Genomic DNA, 18,443 nt, shown 5'->3' on the forward strand with positions numbered 1-18,443 from the left:
TATTAAGCCAGATATTGAAGAGACTTTAAAAAAATTACAACAATGCAGCTCTTCTCACTAAATTTCTACAAAACATTTATATTTCCAAAAAATGTTACTTATGTTGATGTATGATGGGTTTATTATTTTCAAAATAACAAATATATGGGCGCCTGGGTGGCTCAGTCCTTAAGCGTCTGTCTTTGGTTTGGGTCACGATCCTCGGGTCCTGGGATCTAGCCCCGCATCAGGCTCCCTGCTCAGCGGGAAGCCTGCTTTTCCCTCTCCCACTCCCCCTGCTTGTGTTCCTGCTCTAGCCATCTCCCTGTCAAATAAATAAATAAAATCTTTAAAAAAAAAAAACAAAACATTTTAATTTGTCTTAATTTCTAAAATAATAAGTATTGATAAATCAACAAATAAAAGGTTTGGGGGGGTCATCAATACTTTTATAGAGTGTAATAGAGTCTTGAGACCAAAACGTTTGGGAGCTACTGCCCTAAACTGACAGGAACCTAGGATTTTAGGGAAATGGGCTCAAGTGACCTGAGGCATGCATCAGTTAGAGGAGGGAGGTGGTTCTTCTAATTAATTCCAGAAAGAGAAAAGAGAACATAGCATAGATAAAAGCCACAGAATTGCTATACCTGAATGTCTGACGGTGCCTAGAGCAGAGCTTTTATAAGGGCTGGGCTATGTCTTTTCTTGAAGAAGTCATTTTTTGGACAAAGAGACCTCCTAAGTAGAGAGAGATTCTTTTTCCAAGTTTTTTGTTTTTAGTCACTTAATATATTTAACCAAAAAATTCAAGTTAAGTGTATCTTGGGTCACTCAATGTTATCCTTTTTCATTCAATCACAGAATAAAATTATCAGGATTAAACACTATAAAGTTTTTTACCTGAAAGAACTGGAATCACCCAAGAGATGGGGACTATTCTCTCTTCAGAATTTTTCTGGTTTGATTGTATAAAAAAATGTGGTATTAGCTTTCTTGTACTCAAAGAAGAATCCAATGATTTAAGGTGGAATTGAGCTTCAATTCTTAGAATTCCAGTCCAAGTAGCTTGTTTTGGAATACCTCCATTCACCTTGACCTTCCTTCCTGTGCTGACAGGCTTGGGAGAAGTATGTCCCCCTGCTCTGAAGAGCATACACACTGCTTCCCAGGCCAGGATGCAAGCACAAGATGGACACTGGAAGTCAAAATACCACTTTCTTTGGCTTGATCTGAATTATGGTGTTCAGAGACATTCCTCAAAAGTGTAATATAGTTTCCAGAACATTCCATTAGAAACTGCTCCAGTGTGGGTCCCAAGGACAAGATTCTAAACATCTTGCCTTAAGAGAATGAAAGTACTACTCTGGATGGCAATACCCAGAAACATGCAGGAGTGACAGCTATGCAGTCCTTTACTTATGTCCCACTGTCTCTGGTCTCTTTTTTTAGGAAAAACTTTGGTAATGAGGTAGAAGCACTTCCCTCTTTCCATGGCTACACTACAGGTCATATGAGCCCCACTTCTCAACAAATGGCGGGCACTTCAACTTCAAAACAAAACTAGCGTCTTCTAAACCTCTAGCATTTCTAGAATCAGAAGATGTGAATGCAGTCTTTTTATGGTTTTTTGTTTAAGATTTACTTGTTCATTTGAAAGAGAGAGAGAGGGGGCGGGGGGAGGGGCGAGGGGAGAGAGTCTCCAGCAGATTCCGTGCTACATGCAGAGTCCAACACGGGGCTCGATCTCAAGACCCTGAAATCACGACTTGAGCCGAAACCAAGAGTCAGATGCTTAACGAACTGAGCCACCCAAGTGCCCTAGTCTCTTTATGGTTTAAAGGGGGCATATAATCAGCAGAATGACGCAATAAGGCCTAAAAAGTTTGAGTCTCAATTTCAAAGTTAACAAAATCAGAGACTTTTTACTATAAGGCAGTCAGCTAATTAAGTCATAAGGTTAGAATAAAGCACAATGACTTTTTATTAATGTTTTTGACATAAGGCAAGGTAAAACTAGAAGTTACACAATGCCATCTTGTTCTTCAATTCTTTCAAATTGAAGAGAACAAAATTTTAGGGCAAAAGACCATGTTTTATACTTTTAAAATATATGCACAATAGATACTTAAATTATTTTTGAAAATTAATTCACTCTTTCAACAAATATTTACTGAGTGTCTACCATGAGCCCAGTAGTGAGCTGGGCACTAGGCATACAGCTGGGAAACATAATGGTAAGGTCTTTGCCCTCAAGAAGGCCATAGTAACAGCTAGCAATGATTCCATGTGTAAAATGTGGAGGTGCCAAACTAATTAGATGAAAGGGGACACTAGGGAATTTTTCCAGAAATCTCAATCATGAAAGGAGCCACATTCATTTTCAAAGTCCCAGGCAGCAAGGGATAACAATGTGGATTTCCCACAGGATGACACAGTTGTGATCATTTGTGTTGGTGGTACAAGATGGCTGCAATACGTCTTAGGACACACTGGAGTCACTCCCCATGCCCTGTGTGTGTGTGTGTCCCTGGGTCCTATAGTCACAGCCAAGATTATAACATGGAATGGTGCATTTGGAGAAAAAGAATTAATGAAACTTTTCTATGTGTACTGCCACATTTCTACCAGGATGTAAAAACATGAACTAAATTTATAATAACTATACTTCTATTAAATCCAAGGATAATTCTTTTGCTTTGTGGAAGACTGGAACATCTTATGAGCACTGAAATAAAATCTGAACAGAATTATTGTTGGCTTTATTCTATCTGCTTCCCAGTAATTTTCCGTGCAAGAAGTTTTATAGATTTTCTTCTCTGTGAAGATTTAGAGATCACGTCTCAACATTTTGACTGTGTCCTTCAATAAAACCCCACATTAAGCCAACAGTATATAGGAGAACTACTGGCTGAATTTACATTTTAGCCCAGCCTTCAGCAGAAAAAAGACAGACCAATTTGGTAAGGTGCTCTAGGTTTCAGCTCTGTATTTCTACTAATGGAATAATAATGATGGATGTAAGGATAAAGAGAACAATCACAACATTTATTGAGCACTTACTCCATGGCAGGCACTATGCTGTGCACTTCTCAAGGACCATTCAACATAGTATTTCTACACCACGAGAAGGTAGGTGGATAAGGTAGATGAAGAAGCCAAGCCTGAGAAGTCAAGAAGCTTACCTGTTTAGTAGTAGGTAGTTGAGCTGAGGCAAACCCAAAAAATCTGACAATAGCTACACAGCTCTGAAATAAATGTGAATTCTTTAGAAGAAAAATGCTATCTAAAGAACTTCTTTCAAGAAGGCCACAGTGTTTTGTTCATGACAAGAAGCAGCAAAGGCCAAGAGAAACTGACTTGACCAAGATGACATGCTCCTGAACCTGAACGCTGGTCTTTCCAGCCCCACCGACTGCCAACTCCCTAAAATGTCATCAAATCTCATACAAGGTTTCAAGGGCACTGTTTTCCTTCTTCTTTATTTGAGAGAGAGAGAGAGTGAGAGCATGCACAAGCAGGAGGAGGGGCAGAGGGAGAAGCAGACTCCCGGCTGAGCAGGGAGCCCGATGCAGGGCTCGATCCCAGGACCCCAGGATCATGACCTGAGCCGAAGGCAGACGCTTAACCAACTGAGCCACCCAGGCGCCCTCTACCTTTTTCTTTTTTTTAATGACTTTTAGTACCATGTAACCAGGGTCTGTATTTTCACATACAGTTACCTCCGACTCCATGATTGTTGCCTTCGTGTTTCCAGCGTTCATCTGTCCTGGGTCTTACTCATGGGTTTCCCCACTCATCACAGCAAGGCCATCGGGTTATTTTCTTGTCTCTTTTTTAAAGCTACCTGGATGGACAGCTTTGTGCCCAAACCATGAGAGAACACAGTCTCTGCATTTCTTCCATTCAAACATGAACTTCTGAGTCCCCTTGAATCTCTTCATTCAGTTCATAAGGACTGAAGGACTAGTGATCCTGCATCAGTCCACTAGAGGTTTGGTTCAGTGAACTGAGACTATAACCACAATCCACTTGAAAACACCACACCATACTTGGAATGTTTCTCCATTTCCAAAGCAGCATTCTTTTGTGGCTTCGCTGGAGTTCTAAATAGCTTTAAGGTGTTAGTATAAAAGCACTTCTTTTTTGTACTTATTTTATGTATACACCTTTTTTGTATTGGAACTCACTAGAAGCTACCCAAAAAACTGAAAGAAAAAAAAACATGCATGCTTAAAAAAATCTCAACATATGCAGGAGGAAGATGATTTGGACACTAAGTATGAAAACAAAATTAGGGAAACAAATGAAGGGGGGGAGTAGAGATGTGTCTATTTGATTTTATCACTCACAGGGCCCTGTATTCTGAATATTCAGGCACAAAACACAATCTACATTTTTTGTATCTATACTATTTGTATTATACTCGGAAACAACTTTTTAAAGTTTCAGATTTGGTGTATTTCCAATTTTCTCCTTTAATGAAAGATCTTCCTCCGCCTTCCTTTAAATATTTAGTTGTACTTTTAGCATTACTACAGTGGTGCACTGCGTCTTAAAGGGCAAGCTTTTCAAGAGGAACTATCTTAGAGTCACCTGTTTTTGCTACACAACTATGGCATACTTAAAAAGATGATCCAAGTGCATTGGGAAAGACACCCAACCTACTACTAGGAAAGTATTTTGATTTAAACACATACACACAGTTTTAGTTACACATGAGATAAGGAGATGATAAATGAAGGAACAGTCAGTGGTATAATATTAATGGATGATGGGAAAGCTCAGTTATCCGATTCCTATTACACTTTGCCTTTTCTGAAAAAGGCAGAACAAATGCTGGCAAGAAGGCATTCATGGTCCAAATGGGTGAAGAGATTCTAGAAAAAACACAGCTGCTATAAATATGTTCAAATAGCCTGGCCTAGGTTAATTTTTTTCCCAGAGAACTAAGAGTCTCCAAATAAGGTCTCTGAAGGCTGAGGCATCAGAGGTGCTGAGGAAAACGGAAGGCGCGCTGGAAGACCAGAGAAAGGAGATTCCCGTCTTTAAAAAAGGGGAAACAGGTGGTTCCACAAACTGCAGACCAATGAACTTGACATAATCCTGGGCAACATTCTGGGATGGATTACTAAATGTAGGGCCCATGAGAACTTAGAAAGGAAAGTGGTAATCTCCAGGAACCTGCACGGGCTCACCAAGAACAATTCATGTCAGATTAACCTTACCTTCTCTCATATTACAAAATAACTTAAAAGATTATATAAACAGGTTGAGCAATCTAGACTTTAGGAGGACATGCAATAAGGTTTTCATGATATTTCGGTCAGTAAAGTGGAGAAATAAATACAAGTGGACTGTTAATTCATTCACTCATTTAACAAATATTAAGTTTCTACTCTGTGTTAAGCACTCTGCTAGGCACTGAGTATGGAACAGCAAACAAAACAGACATGGTCTCTCTTCTCAGAATTTCTCAAGAGGGAGAGTCAAAACCCCAAAACTCAAAATATATTCAAGTTTTTGTAATAAAGACTATGAAGGAAACAAAGGCAGGGCAGAGATAGAGAACAATATGAGGGAAGTCTTTAAATGGCATGATCAGGTCTCTCTGAGGAGGTGACATTTAAGGTTAGGTGTAAAGAATAAAAAGAATCTATCTTGCTATGTGGAAGAATGGGGAGATGAGAATTTCAGGAGGGAGCAACATGCGCAAAGGCCCTGAGGTAGGAAAGAGACTGGAGTGTTTGAGCCATCGAAAGGCCAAGTGTGACAGGAAAGCAGTGAGTAAGGGCAAAGTAGTGCTAGAAAATTTGGAGAAACAGGCAGGGGTAACGAACTGGAGATAGGAATAAGGAGACTCTCATGGCCTCTTCTTTCAACACTTTTACCAATGGTTTAGAATCTATTTTTATCAGTTGTTGGAAATCTACTGTCCTCTTGAGATGTCAATAAAAAAATGAGTGTTGGAAGAAACATCAATTTGACTGACCAGATTAGTATCCAAAAAGTATAGCAGCTAAGGGCTTCAGTTCTGGCCTCCGACCTGTGTTTCAATCTAGCTCTGACATTCACTCTCTCTGTGACCTTGGACAAGCTACTTAACACCTCTAGGTCAGGTATCAAAGACACGTAGAGGATTAGACACAGGCAGCTCAGGTAAATCTATGTCCTACAGAATAATCGATCTGCTGCACCAGGTTATATATGGTTTGCTGGGCCTGGAAGCTATTCTGGCAGCTTTCCCTCCAGTATTCAGCACATCACCCAGCCTCTGACATAAGTGTTTATAGATCAAACGTGGACCCTTACATTTGTTTTGCTCAGGTCACCAATTAACGATACTGCCTCTCAGACTCTCTGACTGTTGGAAGGATGAGAATTTAGCATGGCCAAATTTTAGAAATCAACTGGCCTTCTAATCTTATTATCATCATCCAGGAAGAGACTGCTATTAAGTTAAGACAATGTTTGAAAGATAGGATTTGCAAATTTATATCATCCCCAATGTTGGAACTACTATACCAAAATATTTCTCTATTCCTGTAATGTCGTTAAAATTCAATACTGTCTCATATGACCTCACTGATATGAGGAATTCTTAATCTCAGGAAACAAACTGAGGGTTGCTGGAGTTGGGGGGTGGTGGGAGGGATGGGGTGGCTGGGTGATAGACATTGGGGAGGGTATGTGCTATGGTGAGCGCTGTGAATTGTGCAAGACTGTTGAATCACAGATCTGTACCTCTGAAACAATGCAATATATGTTAAGAAAAGAAAAAAAGAAGAAGATAGCAGGAGGGGAAGAATGAAGGGGGGGAAATCGGAAGGGGAGACGAACCATGAGAGACGATGGACTCTGAAAAACAAACTGAGGGTTCTAGAGGGGAGGGGGGTGGGAGGATGGGTTAGCCTGGTGATGGGTATTAAAGAGGGCACGTTCTGCATGGAGCACTGGGTGTTATGCACAAACAATGAATCATGGAACACTACATCAAAAACTAATGATGTAATGTATGGTGATTAACATAACAATAAAAAATTTGAAAAAAATTCAATACTGTCTCGATTGCACCCAAGGGCACCTACAAAATATTTACAGAATTAGATAACAAAGTTTTAAATAATTATTACTGTTCAATTTGAAAAGTATCTTAAGGGGTTTAAGAAAAGCCCTATAAATTTCAAATAATTCATCCTAAAAATAGGAGCAATGAAAGGTAGGATTAAGTGCCTAATTGTATGTATTTTAAAACAGATGAGAAAAGATTAAACCATTTAGTGTAATGATAAATTTACCTGAAGTTAAAAAAATTCCCTAAAATCTTGGGTTTACAGTTAGAAAGGGATGCTTAGTAAACACCTAGAGAAAGAAATGTCGGGTGGTAATATTATACATTCCTACGAAATAAACATCCAGTGCAGCTTTCACTTACTAAAATTAACGAAAAAACCTACATCAGTCACGATAGAGTGTGGGGGGTTAAATTCACTAACTCCCTCTTCAAGCTCACCTTGCCATCCTTTTAGCATTTTTGTCAGATAAGACAATTTTTTTGATGTTCCTTTAGATTTTAATTTCTCCATTTTCTCTATGAAAGTGCATCTAGGAGTGATGAAGTTTTCCTTATTTGATCAAATATTTATTCATCTTTTGCATTAAAAATGTGCCTTTCAAAAATATACTCTCCATATTTTGCTTAATTTAAAAACAGATAGGATGCAGATTATATTAAATGGGAGATACTAGCTTGGCTTCCGTATGATTCGCTTGAATTTGGAGAAACTATGACAAATTTAACTCAAAATCTCCTAGGCAAGCAAATTGCTTGCCTTTCTTTACCCCAAAATATGCTTTTTTTTTTTTTTTCCTCTTGCAACTGCTCTCAGATGCACTCCTCAGTTTAATTCCAGTGCTAGCAATCTGATCGAGGCAAATTTCACAGGGCTTCCTGCCTCCAATCTCTCCCGGTTATAATCCATTTTACAGCTGCTGGCATAATTTCTAATACTGTCTTGCTTAAGAACCTAGATAGATTCAGACATTCCAATGTCACAAACAACAGATCCTTCTACCTCAGTACTGCCCCTCATCAGTTGCTAGTGACCACTACAATTTCCACCCCTGGCCTCCCCCCCCCCCACCCCCCTGGGGCTAAGTCCAATTACCAGACATTCTTGTGATCAAACAGACCTGACACCAAATCACCCTGCCTCCACTTGGGTCATTTCTCTGTTTTTCCTTATCAAGTATGTAAGCAGGTTTTGTCTAATTATTTTTTGCTTGGTCTATTTCCAATATATTCTCATCATTACACATTTCTGTATTTGTTTGTGTACCCTCCTAGTTTAGAAGTTCCATGAGGCAAGGGATCTCCTACTGAAATTTTAAGAAACCATCAGTGACTGGGCCTTTGCGCTGTCAGTTACTCTAACCACTGAATGATCTGCCTCAAGAGTTGAAGGCACGTAAGAAGCCTAGGTCCCTGCTGAATCAGGTAAGGAGTAGAATCTGGAGCACATCCGTATACCCTCTCAAAGTAATTTGAGGCCTACAACTCTCTTCCTTTTTCTTTATGTTAGTATCTATCTGTATCTATATCTTATAAACTTTCAAACCTTTCGCTGTAAAAACTCATGAAAAAATAATGGAAGGGAACATAATAAATGTTAACAGCAGTCACCTCTTGGAAGATTACAAAAATGGAAGTTAGGAGCGGCAGGGTTGGGATTGGTGATGGGAAATGATAAAGAAAATGATAATATGGACTGTTTCTTAAATTTTGGGGGGCACTGATTCTTTATAATCTTCAGTACTTCCTAAACATTCCATAACGAACTTGCATTTCTCACATAAAAATCTACACTAAGAAAGATACACAAGCTAATTTGACATGGGAAGCATGACAATCAAATTTGGCATGGATAAAATTTTAAAATTGAGTGCAAGATTTATGATTTCAGTATTTAAAAACTTTTTGGAAGGCAAAATCCTCTACCTCTACCAAATCCTTTAGATTTTCAAAAATATCTAACAATACAGAATCGTGAATTGACAAACTAAGATAAATGTTGCCATAACTCTCTCCCCCAAAAGAAATACTTAATCCCATGTAAAATTCCTAGCTGTTGCCATCCTGTCTCTGGTTTGAAATACTATCCATATAGTGACTCCCTCTGCCCCCGCCCCGCCCACACCAATTCTACATTCATATATCCAACTGCCTGCTCAATGTCTCTGTTGGGGTAATTAACAGGAATCTCAAAACTCAACATATCCAAGGCAGAATTCAGTTTACACCCTCCAATTTGCTCCTCTACTGGTTTTCTGAAATCTCAACTAATGGCATCACCACCTTTGCTCAAAAATCGGTCATTGTTTCTTTCTTCCCATCTAATCCATCACCAAATTGTCAGCTTCACCACCAATAAAGGTCTCCTGAATCTGACTTCTCCCTAAAACTACCACCCCAGTCCAGGCTCTCACCATCTCTCACCTAGATGACTGCAATAGTCTCCCTTATTTTATCCCACTATACCCTGTTTTCCATCTACTAGGCAAATAGAAAGCAGACCATGTCACTCCCTTGCTTAAAACTGTCCAAGGGCTTACCGTCACATTCAGAATAAAATCTAAATTCCTTTCTATGGGCTCACAGTCCTTGCCACTCTACCTTATCACCTGCCATTCCCCACCACTCACGGGACTCCGGTCTTACTGCGTTTTCTCTCGTCCTATAAGCTCATTCCTGCTTTGAGACTTTTAGTTTTCTTGTTCATCAAAATGCTCTTTTCTTTGATCTTGGTGATTTTCTTCTCATCCTTTAAGGTCATTATTCCCCAACGACCCTATAACTTTGTCTTGTACCCCAATGTATAACCTAAGATGGTGACCGGCACATGGGTCTTCAATAAATCCTTGTGAATGAGTGGTTGAAAAGAATTTAAATATTCATTCAAGCTTCCTGGGCATGAAAACAGTTGTTCTGAATGATCGATACTTTTTACAATGGCAACTCCTCCATTCCACCCTCCTCAAAAAAACCCCAACCACCAAGTACCTCCCACAAAAACTCCAACCCCAAATCTTCTTAGAACATACCACATTTTAAAAGTCTATGTTCTGTATCAACTGTTGCAAAAATATGAAAAAAAGCCTGAGCCTCATAGCTACGTGCTGTTTATGTATACACACACTGAACATTACTGTCCCCTTTGGAGGCTTTTCACCTTGAAGTCAGCCCTTTGTGTGCCTGTGCTGGGCTACAGAGTAAGTGGAGGAACTGGTGTGAGTTTCCCTGTGTTAACACACTCCCAGAGATGGCCCTAGAGTGCTGACTCACTCTCAGCCTTTGTGCCTCTACCAAAAAGCAGCTTTATAGCTTTCTTTGCTACAAAAATAAAGGATTAGTCCACTAAGACCAATCTCAGTAAACCTGACCAAACTAGTGTTTAGTGCCAGCTAGCAAAGGAAACTTGAGATAAAAATGAATAGCAACCAGATCAAAACGTCAAGTAAAAAGGCTCATAAACTCTGAATTTTGTCAAAGTGAAGCACAGAATTCAAGTTTTTCAATTTTTATGGCTCAAGCCATTATAAATCTTACATAAACCTTCCAATGGACCATAAGAACAGAGAGCAGTTTGTGGAGTATGATTATTTGGGCTCAATTTTTGTTGAGAAGAAATATACATTTAACAATGTCTCTTAATAACTATATTTAAACCAAGCTGTTTCTTCCTCAAAAATTTTTTACTGTGTTTAGCCAGAAAATACTGATGCATGCCTTCTTGTTGTAAGGTGACTATATTACAAATAAGACTGTATCGGCAAAACTAAACTTTAGGTGTGGATAACCAAATTTGAATGGTACAAGGATAGTATATATATATAGAATAAGGCCTCTAAATGATTTTAAATCAGATGGCAATATTGTTTAAAGTAATATGAACATCATAAATGTATAAATGTACGTGTATATATATGTGTGTGCATGTGTGTATGTAGATATACACAGATAGAGAAAGAGAGAGAATGAATGAATGAATGAATGAATGCAAGAAAGAATGAGAATGGATAGGAATCAGACCAACCTTTCCTTGGGTTAATTACTTTACTATGAAGATGTGTCCAAACTTCTAAAGAATTTCCTGGTTTGTATTAAAATGCACTTCAAAAAGACCATGAAAACAAATATTTAGTTGACAGGCTACAACGGGATTCAGAAAAAGACACAGTGAATATAGACTAAGGTGCAATTTCATGCTGGTGATTTTTCTTTTTTAAAACATAAGCCACTAATTTTTTAAGAAAAAAATTTTAAACCAAAGGTTGCATATTAATATTACACACAAACTGAAACATGTGACTTTTAGCACAGTGTATACATGCTTACATAAAACTCAAATATTTACACATTTAAAACAATTTCCATTTAACATATGAAAGTTCTGAAATACATAAAAGCATTAATATTTTCTATAAAACTACAATTAGAACATCAATTTGCTACAAGCATATAAAACATCAAGTGCTTTCTTGGAGTTTCAAGTTTCCTCTTTAAAACAAGATCTTGCTTGCATATATAATCTTTCTCCAATAATCAGTAAGAACTTTTTTTTCCCAAGAGATTATTTTCCAGATACATTATCAAGAAAACGGACCCAACAATTACGCAATATAATTACGTCATAACAACTTAATTGCACATAATGCTTTAAAGTAGGTTTGGATGACGTTCTCGAACACTTTGGTATATGTTCTTCAGGGACTTCTATTAGAAATAACAGGAATTATAAGTCCCCTCAATCCCCATTTTGCTTTAAAAATGGACAAGTCTTTGGTTAAAGTTCTACATTTTGGGCATTTATGATTAATAAAAATGGTCCCCAAACCAATAAATGGTGCTGATGTATTATCAGTTCACAAGACTTCATTTAACTTGTTTCTGATGAAGTGGAAGGCTAAAGATATTCATTTATTATAACATGTCATTGATAGTTTCAATCTTCCATTTACAAGCAGAGAAATCAATAGGTTAGTCAATATTTCTCTGTTCGTTTTGTGTTATAATCCAAACTGTACAGTAATTTGCAGTAACTAGAGATACTGCTCCACAGTATATGTGATTACAATTGGAAAGATGAGTAGCATTAAATTTAGAGTTAGCTTACCGAGAGTAAGTCAATATTAGACTGTACAGTAATTCTGCATTAACTATAGTAGGTTGTCAGGTAATGCTCATTGAAAAACCCCATACCATTCCATTTACAAGAGAAATTGTTGCAAATGTATAAAACAGCAGATATACAAGGAGAACACCAAACATACTTTATTAGCACAAAAAAGCAGCCATAACAAGGCACAGCAAGCAGAAACGTACATTAGCAGTCAAAGGGTTAGTGTTGCATACAAATATAGCTTTTCTTTTTTGTAGCCTTGGCAACAGCCATCAGGATGTAAAAGAACTTTCTGTAGCAGCAGGTAAGGAGACCAAGGAGCACTCACCAGTGGTACAGAGCACATTAACAAAAAGACACAAGAATGGATTTGACTAGTGCAAAATGTCTAGGACAGAAGTGTAAATTCAGCTCAATACTAAGAAGCAAACACTAGGACTTGGTATTACTTCCAAAATAGCTCACTCAAGTAGTATTGCATACTATTCTAAGTGACAAAAAGGTGCTAAGTAAAGTTATTTACAGATACAACGGTTGTACAGTACCTTTTAAATCTGCAATTAGGGTTTCAGATTTTCCATTAGAAATTAACTGCACTGAAATTCTATAAATTGTATTTAAGCGATTCAGCTATGAGCGTTTACAACAAAGAGCTAAATAGTGCCATCCAAATTGTTCACTGCAGTTTAACAATCATCTCAACATCAGCATACCACTGCTGTTATCACTGGACTTGTCTGGGCATCTTCTAGTCTCACTTTCTTCATGGTTCACAAACGCATCATGGGCACAGGAAAAGATCCAACTTTAACTAATCAACGAGTAGACTGCACGTACTAACTTAAGAAGTCACACACAGGACTACATTGCAGCTCTTCCCAATGTGTTTTAAGTTAAAGCACTCATTCAAAAAAATTAATACCTAAGGCCTTGAAATAAAATTCTACTACCAACTTTGTAAGCCTGAACTTTTAAGAGCAACTATTTAGAAAACCTGGTTGGCTTAACAGTACCTTTTGCAGAAGAGACAAGAGACTGACTATAAACTATATCAACACTTAAGTGAACTGCACTCTGCCCTTGTGGCCAGAAAATTGCATTTTTCTTTTTTCTCCAAGGAAGGCAGTCTTTATTTTTTGGACTTCCAAAGCTTGATTTTTAGTAACTACAAACAGCGCTACTTTTGGAAGGTTATAGAAAAATTCTTAGAAAAAATAACAATTTCAAACATTAGTCACACTGTTGAAATACTTATCCAATATTAATAATTTGTTCTTCAGTAAGAAATAGAATTCTTCATAGCAAATGCCCCCGAGTTGCTTCACTCAATTACAATAGTCATTACAAACCAAACCGTTCGCTCAATTGACAAAATGCCTTTGTAGCCTTACTGAACACCTGTAGCTCTGTCCTCTGTTGTCTCAATAGGCACCGCGTTTATCTGAGGAAGTAACAGCAGATCGCATCTGACAGATACTAACACTAAGCCTACATACTGCACTGAAAAACACCTAACACTGATACGTGTGCTTGCTATAGGTGTACTGTCTGATGCACATAAAAGCAGATCTAGTTAATGCCCGTTGGGGGCGGGAGAGTTTACTTTGCCTTGACTGGTTCTCGTTCTAACCAGCGAACTCTAACTTTTTGCTTATAATGATACTCTTTCAAAAAATCCTGCAACATTGATGGTAAAGGGAGCCCATCAATTCCATCATATGTAGTGCATCTACAGATAACTGCACGGCAGATATACTGCAGGCTAAAAGGGAAAGTCCTGTTTAGTGATATAGTAAGCAATGGTTCAAAAAACATGCAAGAACTGGGATCTTTATAATGTTCCAAAAGTCCTGTTACAGTGGAGGAGTGAAATACACATGGGTCGTGGGCGTCAAAACTAAAGTTGTGATTCCACTGTTCAATTCGGGCATGCAGGGATCTGTTGTAGCGACGGAAGCTCACAGAGAAGAGGTAGTCCTCTTGCGCAGAGTCCCTGAGCAAGAATGTGCCTTCAGGTTTCCCTTCGAGGAGGGCTTCTGCTTCGTAACGGTCCATCACTCCCCAGTAACAGGGATTCCCTGTAATCTGAAGCAAGTCGGGCACAAGGCAGTGTATGTAATCAATCTGCGTGTGGACTTTCCAAGCTCCCTGTCTGCTAATGTGGGCATGGCTGTCTCCAGACACCTGACGTTGCTTCTGCCTACGTGACTGCAGACACAAGGTGGTAGTGTCCTCTTCTGAGTCACAATTAGCTTGCGGAATTGCAGTACTGTCCCCACTTACTTCAGTCATTCCAGGAGCTAACTTTGGTCCCAGTTTATATAACGGATTAACCTGTGCGGTGGCTTCAAATGTATGTATTTGTGCATTGGGAGGAGGGTCAACCCCCTCTTCAATACTGAGCCGCCTTCTCTCTCGAAGCCTATCTTCTTCATCTTCTGTAGAAACCAAGGATGGATCAAACGTATCGAAAAATGTTGAGTGTGGGCTCACAGGGGCTGTATGCTGTTTAATCAAATGCCATTTTTGGGCTAAATCGGAGCCAGCAGGAAAAGGGCATTTCTCAAGCATTAATTCAGAAAGGTGTATTTTCCTTTTATTAGAAAAGAGGGGTTTTGACTGCTTGCTGTAAGTTCTCGTGGGAAAACACAAGCCCACAGTGTCCCGCAACCTCTGTCTCAGAGAGCGGCTTCCCACCGCTCTGCTGGACACGCTGTCCGTGTCGTGCGCGGAGCTTACACCACACCGTCTCTCTCTCCTCTGAAGTCCACTTCGAGTTCTACCAAACTTTTTATCAGTATCCAATGAACTCTGTGTCTTGGTAGAACAGGAATGTTTTTTCTTCCCACCCCACGGTGCGTGCCGAGAGTAGGAATCTCTTCTTGCAAGTCTCGCTCCTGGGGTGACACATGAATCATTATCCTTGTCAATGCTTATTTCAACAATCGGAGGAATTTCAGCGGCGCAGTTTTGGTTTCTCCTTGAAGGATTCTTGGAAGGGCTTAATCCCAGTTGTAAGGCAACATTTTCTCTTAAGGGACTGCTTTGTTGCTGAGGAGCCAAGTCTCCTATACTGATGTTTCTCTCTTTCACAGACAAACATCTGCTGGAGTTCATGTCCACATTTTCACTACGGCTCCCTCCCTCGTGACCGAAGAGATTCTGACACCTGTATTTGAAGTTATTCCACATCTTCCCCACTTTATCCATTGATCATAAGATCTAAAGACAAAATAGGAAGAGGAGAAACTGAAGTTAAGGTGGTGTGTGCAAACAAAACGGGCAGTACCCCCCGCATTGGAAATTTCGGTGACGCTGGTCACAGTCTTAAGGTCCCCGGCCCTCTGGCTTCTCGCAGCACTCAGGGCATCATTAGTCAGGCCAGTCCTCACTCCCCATTTCCTTTCAGATGGAATATTCAGATCTCATGGGAAAGGAAACAAACCCTCTCAATTAAACTCTGGGTTCTTCTCCCCACGCATCAACCTACTTTCATTATGACACTGATTTCTGTCTCCTTACAACAAATAATTCAGGCACTGCCTCAAGTATTACCAAGGGAAAATACGTTCTGTATTGCTGAAACGTATCTGTATTCTACTGCTCCAAAGTTGAAATCAGGACATTTGTGTGACACATTAAAATTAGTTCAAAAATCTTTGAGTAGTGATCTTCTCGATTTCACTTACTAACTGCTATATTCCACTCATCTGGAAATCTAAAGCTTACAGATCAATCACTTGGGAAAACTCAGTATCTTTCCTCCCTACTCTGCAATGTACTGAATTTTTTTCTGTGATTTTAAAGAAGCAGTTTGAGTAGAAAGGCAAATAGGAGGAAAGATTTTTAGATTTAAATGGGTGAGTATTGAAATAAAGCAAGTCAAATGCATTTTCTGGTTTCCCAGTGCACAGAAAAGTTATGTTTACACTACACTGTAGTCTACTAAGTGTGCAACAATGTACATATCTTATTAAAAAATGCTTTATTGCTAAAAAATGCTAACCAGCTTTCAGTAAGTTGTAATCACCAATCACAGATCACCATAACAAATATAATAATAATAATAATAATGAAAAAGCTTGAAATATTGCAAGAATTACCAAAATGGGGCACAGAGACATGAAGTGGGCAAACGCTGTTGGAAAAACAGCACCAACAGACATGCTCAACAGAGGGCTGCCTTAGACCTTCAAACTAAAATACACAGTATCTGCGAGGTGCAATGAAGGAAAGTGAGATAAAATGACGTAAGCGTCGTCTCAAAGTACAAGGCTCGTAACAAACAGTAGCACTGCTGGCCACTCCTTTCCATCTTTGATTCTAATCCCAGGGAATCAAGGAAAGTAAGTCCATTATCCCAGCAATTCCCAGTCTCCTGTCATGTGACCTGTTTTTATTTTGTAGGAAGTTGTAGCTGCTTCTCTTTATCCTTAGCCTGAGCCTTTTTTACATTCACTGTGTCCTTTCCATGTCCTTCCCACTGCCCCTGGCCCTCCCTCCTGAAAGTCCTTTTGTTAACAGTAGACCTCTATTCATCTTCTGATTGTATAGATTTTTTCTTTTTCTTTCTTTCTTTTCTTTTTTAAAAGATTTTACTTATTTATTTGTCAGAGAGAGAGAGAGAGCACAAGCAGGGGGAGCACCAGGCAGAGGGAGAAACAGACTCCCCACAAAGTGCAGAGGCCGACTCGGGACTCGATCCCAGGACCCTGGGATCATGACCTGAGCTGAAGGCAGATGCTTAACCAACTGAGCCACCCAGGTGTCCCATGATTGTATAGATTTTCTTTTCAATATCGCATTTCTTTTCCTTTTCTACTGTCTGGAAGATTTTTTTGGTATCACTTCACAACACTTCTACTGCACTTAGAATGTTTCCTATCACAGCTTTAATTTCTAAGACTGTTTTCTTATTCTCTGAATGTTCTTTTTAATAACATCCTATTCTAGTTTCTTGGATGAGTATCACATTTCTCAGAGGATACAAATTTTTCAAATGTTTTCTTGTTTTTTTTTTAACATTTTAAATATTTTTTATCTGTTTCTTCCTCTTTTCTCCTTAAATCTTTAGGTCTCTCTTTTTTTTTTTTTAATTTTATAGGCTTTCTACAAGGGTCTGATGAGCCCCAGCTGTCCATCACAGTTGATGTGGCCACTACCATGCTGATCAGAAGCTCTGTGTGCATGGTGGTGCAGGTGGTTGGGTAAGGTACTTGTCAACTGGTTGGCTTTCCCACAAGGTAATGAGAGGCAGTGAGTTGCTTTTTTATTAGGAAATCCAGGAAAGTCAAGATCTGTCAAGTCTCGTGCCTGGTGGTTGTTGTTGTTGTTTTAAAATTTTATTTATTCATCTCTTTCTCTCTCTCTCAAATAAATAAATCTTAAAAAAAAAAAAAAGGGGGTGTGCCTGGGTGGCTCAGTTGGTTAAGTGGCTCGGGTCATGATCCCAGGATCCTGGGATCAAGCCCCACATCAGGCTCTCTGCTCAGTGGGGAGTCTGCTTCTCCCTCTCACTCTCCCTCTATCTTCTCCTTCTCTCTCTCTCTCTCAAATAAATAAGTCTTTTAAAAAAAAGATTTTGTTATTTATTCATGAGAGACAGAGAGAGAGGCAGAGGGAGAAGCAGGCTCCCCGCTGAGCAAGGAGCCTGATGTGGGACTCGATCCCAGGATCCTGGGATCATGATCCGAGCCGAAGGCAGACGCTTAACGACTGAGCCAATCAGGCACCCCTCTCCTGGCTGTTTATCCCAGAGAGAAATGTTCCAATTTCCTCTCTGGGGCAGACAGCTGACTGCCATGTTCTGAGAACAGGGCAAGGGGAATGGTAGGGTTTTAACCACAACATTTCAGGCTTTTGCTTAGTCTCTATTTTTTAAAAGGTGTCCTTATTTTCAAAAGATACCCCACCTCAAGCTCTGACTGACTGTCTTAGAAAATTTCTCCAAACTCTAACCTATAGTTTTATCCAAGGTAAAAGAGCAACAGTCTCATGAGCATACAGACTTTCAACCATTCCAGTGTTCAGCTTTATATTTCACCCTTACCTTCTGAACTAGCTGGTTGCTCTAATTTCTGAGCCAGCAGTATAAACTGCTTTGCTTCTTTTTAACATCCTCATTTGCAGGCATTTATATAATTTTCTCCATTCTGTTAATTTCTAGCTACTGCTTCTACCAAAAACTTGTTAACCAATCAGGCTTACTTCTTGTGGGTTTATGCCTTATACTTTTTTTATTCCTTTAATTTTAGTGGGGTTCCAGGAATGAGTAGTTAAAATGCCAAT

The 18,443-nt window shown here is 39.1% G+C and overlaps 1 protein-coding gene across 7 annotated transcripts in view; it reads right to left on the reverse strand.

Annotated features, from left to right (window-relative positions):
• Positions 1–18,443, reverse strand: part of SOCS5 (suppressor of cytokine signaling 5) — a 114,247-nt gene that overhangs the window by 42,465 nt on the left and 53,339 nt on the right. For 4 of the 7 annotated variants that reach the window (XM_036121670.2, XM_036121665.2, XM_036121668.2 and 1 more), the window contains one exon: positions 11,071–15,377. The exons of 2 other annotated variants lie outside the window; for them this stretch is intronic. In XM_036121670.2, the coding sequence (XP_035977563.1) occupies positions 13,755–15,365 (1,611 nt within the window). In that variant the 5' untranslated portion in view covers positions 15,366–15,377 and the 3' untranslated portion in view covers positions 11,071–13,754. Of the gene's footprint in view, positions 1–3,698; positions 6,417–11,070; positions 15,378–18,443 lie in introns of those variants that run through there. One more of the 7 variants, XR_004926404.2, reaches the window with a different exon arrangement.

Source organism: Halichoerus grypus, chromosome 10, assembly GCF_964656455.1.
Source record: "Halichoerus grypus chromosome 10, mHalGry1.hap1.1, whole genome shotgun sequence".
NCBI classification, from domain to species: domain Eukaryota; kingdom Metazoa; phylum Chordata; class Mammalia; order Carnivora; family Phocidae; genus Halichoerus; species Halichoerus grypus.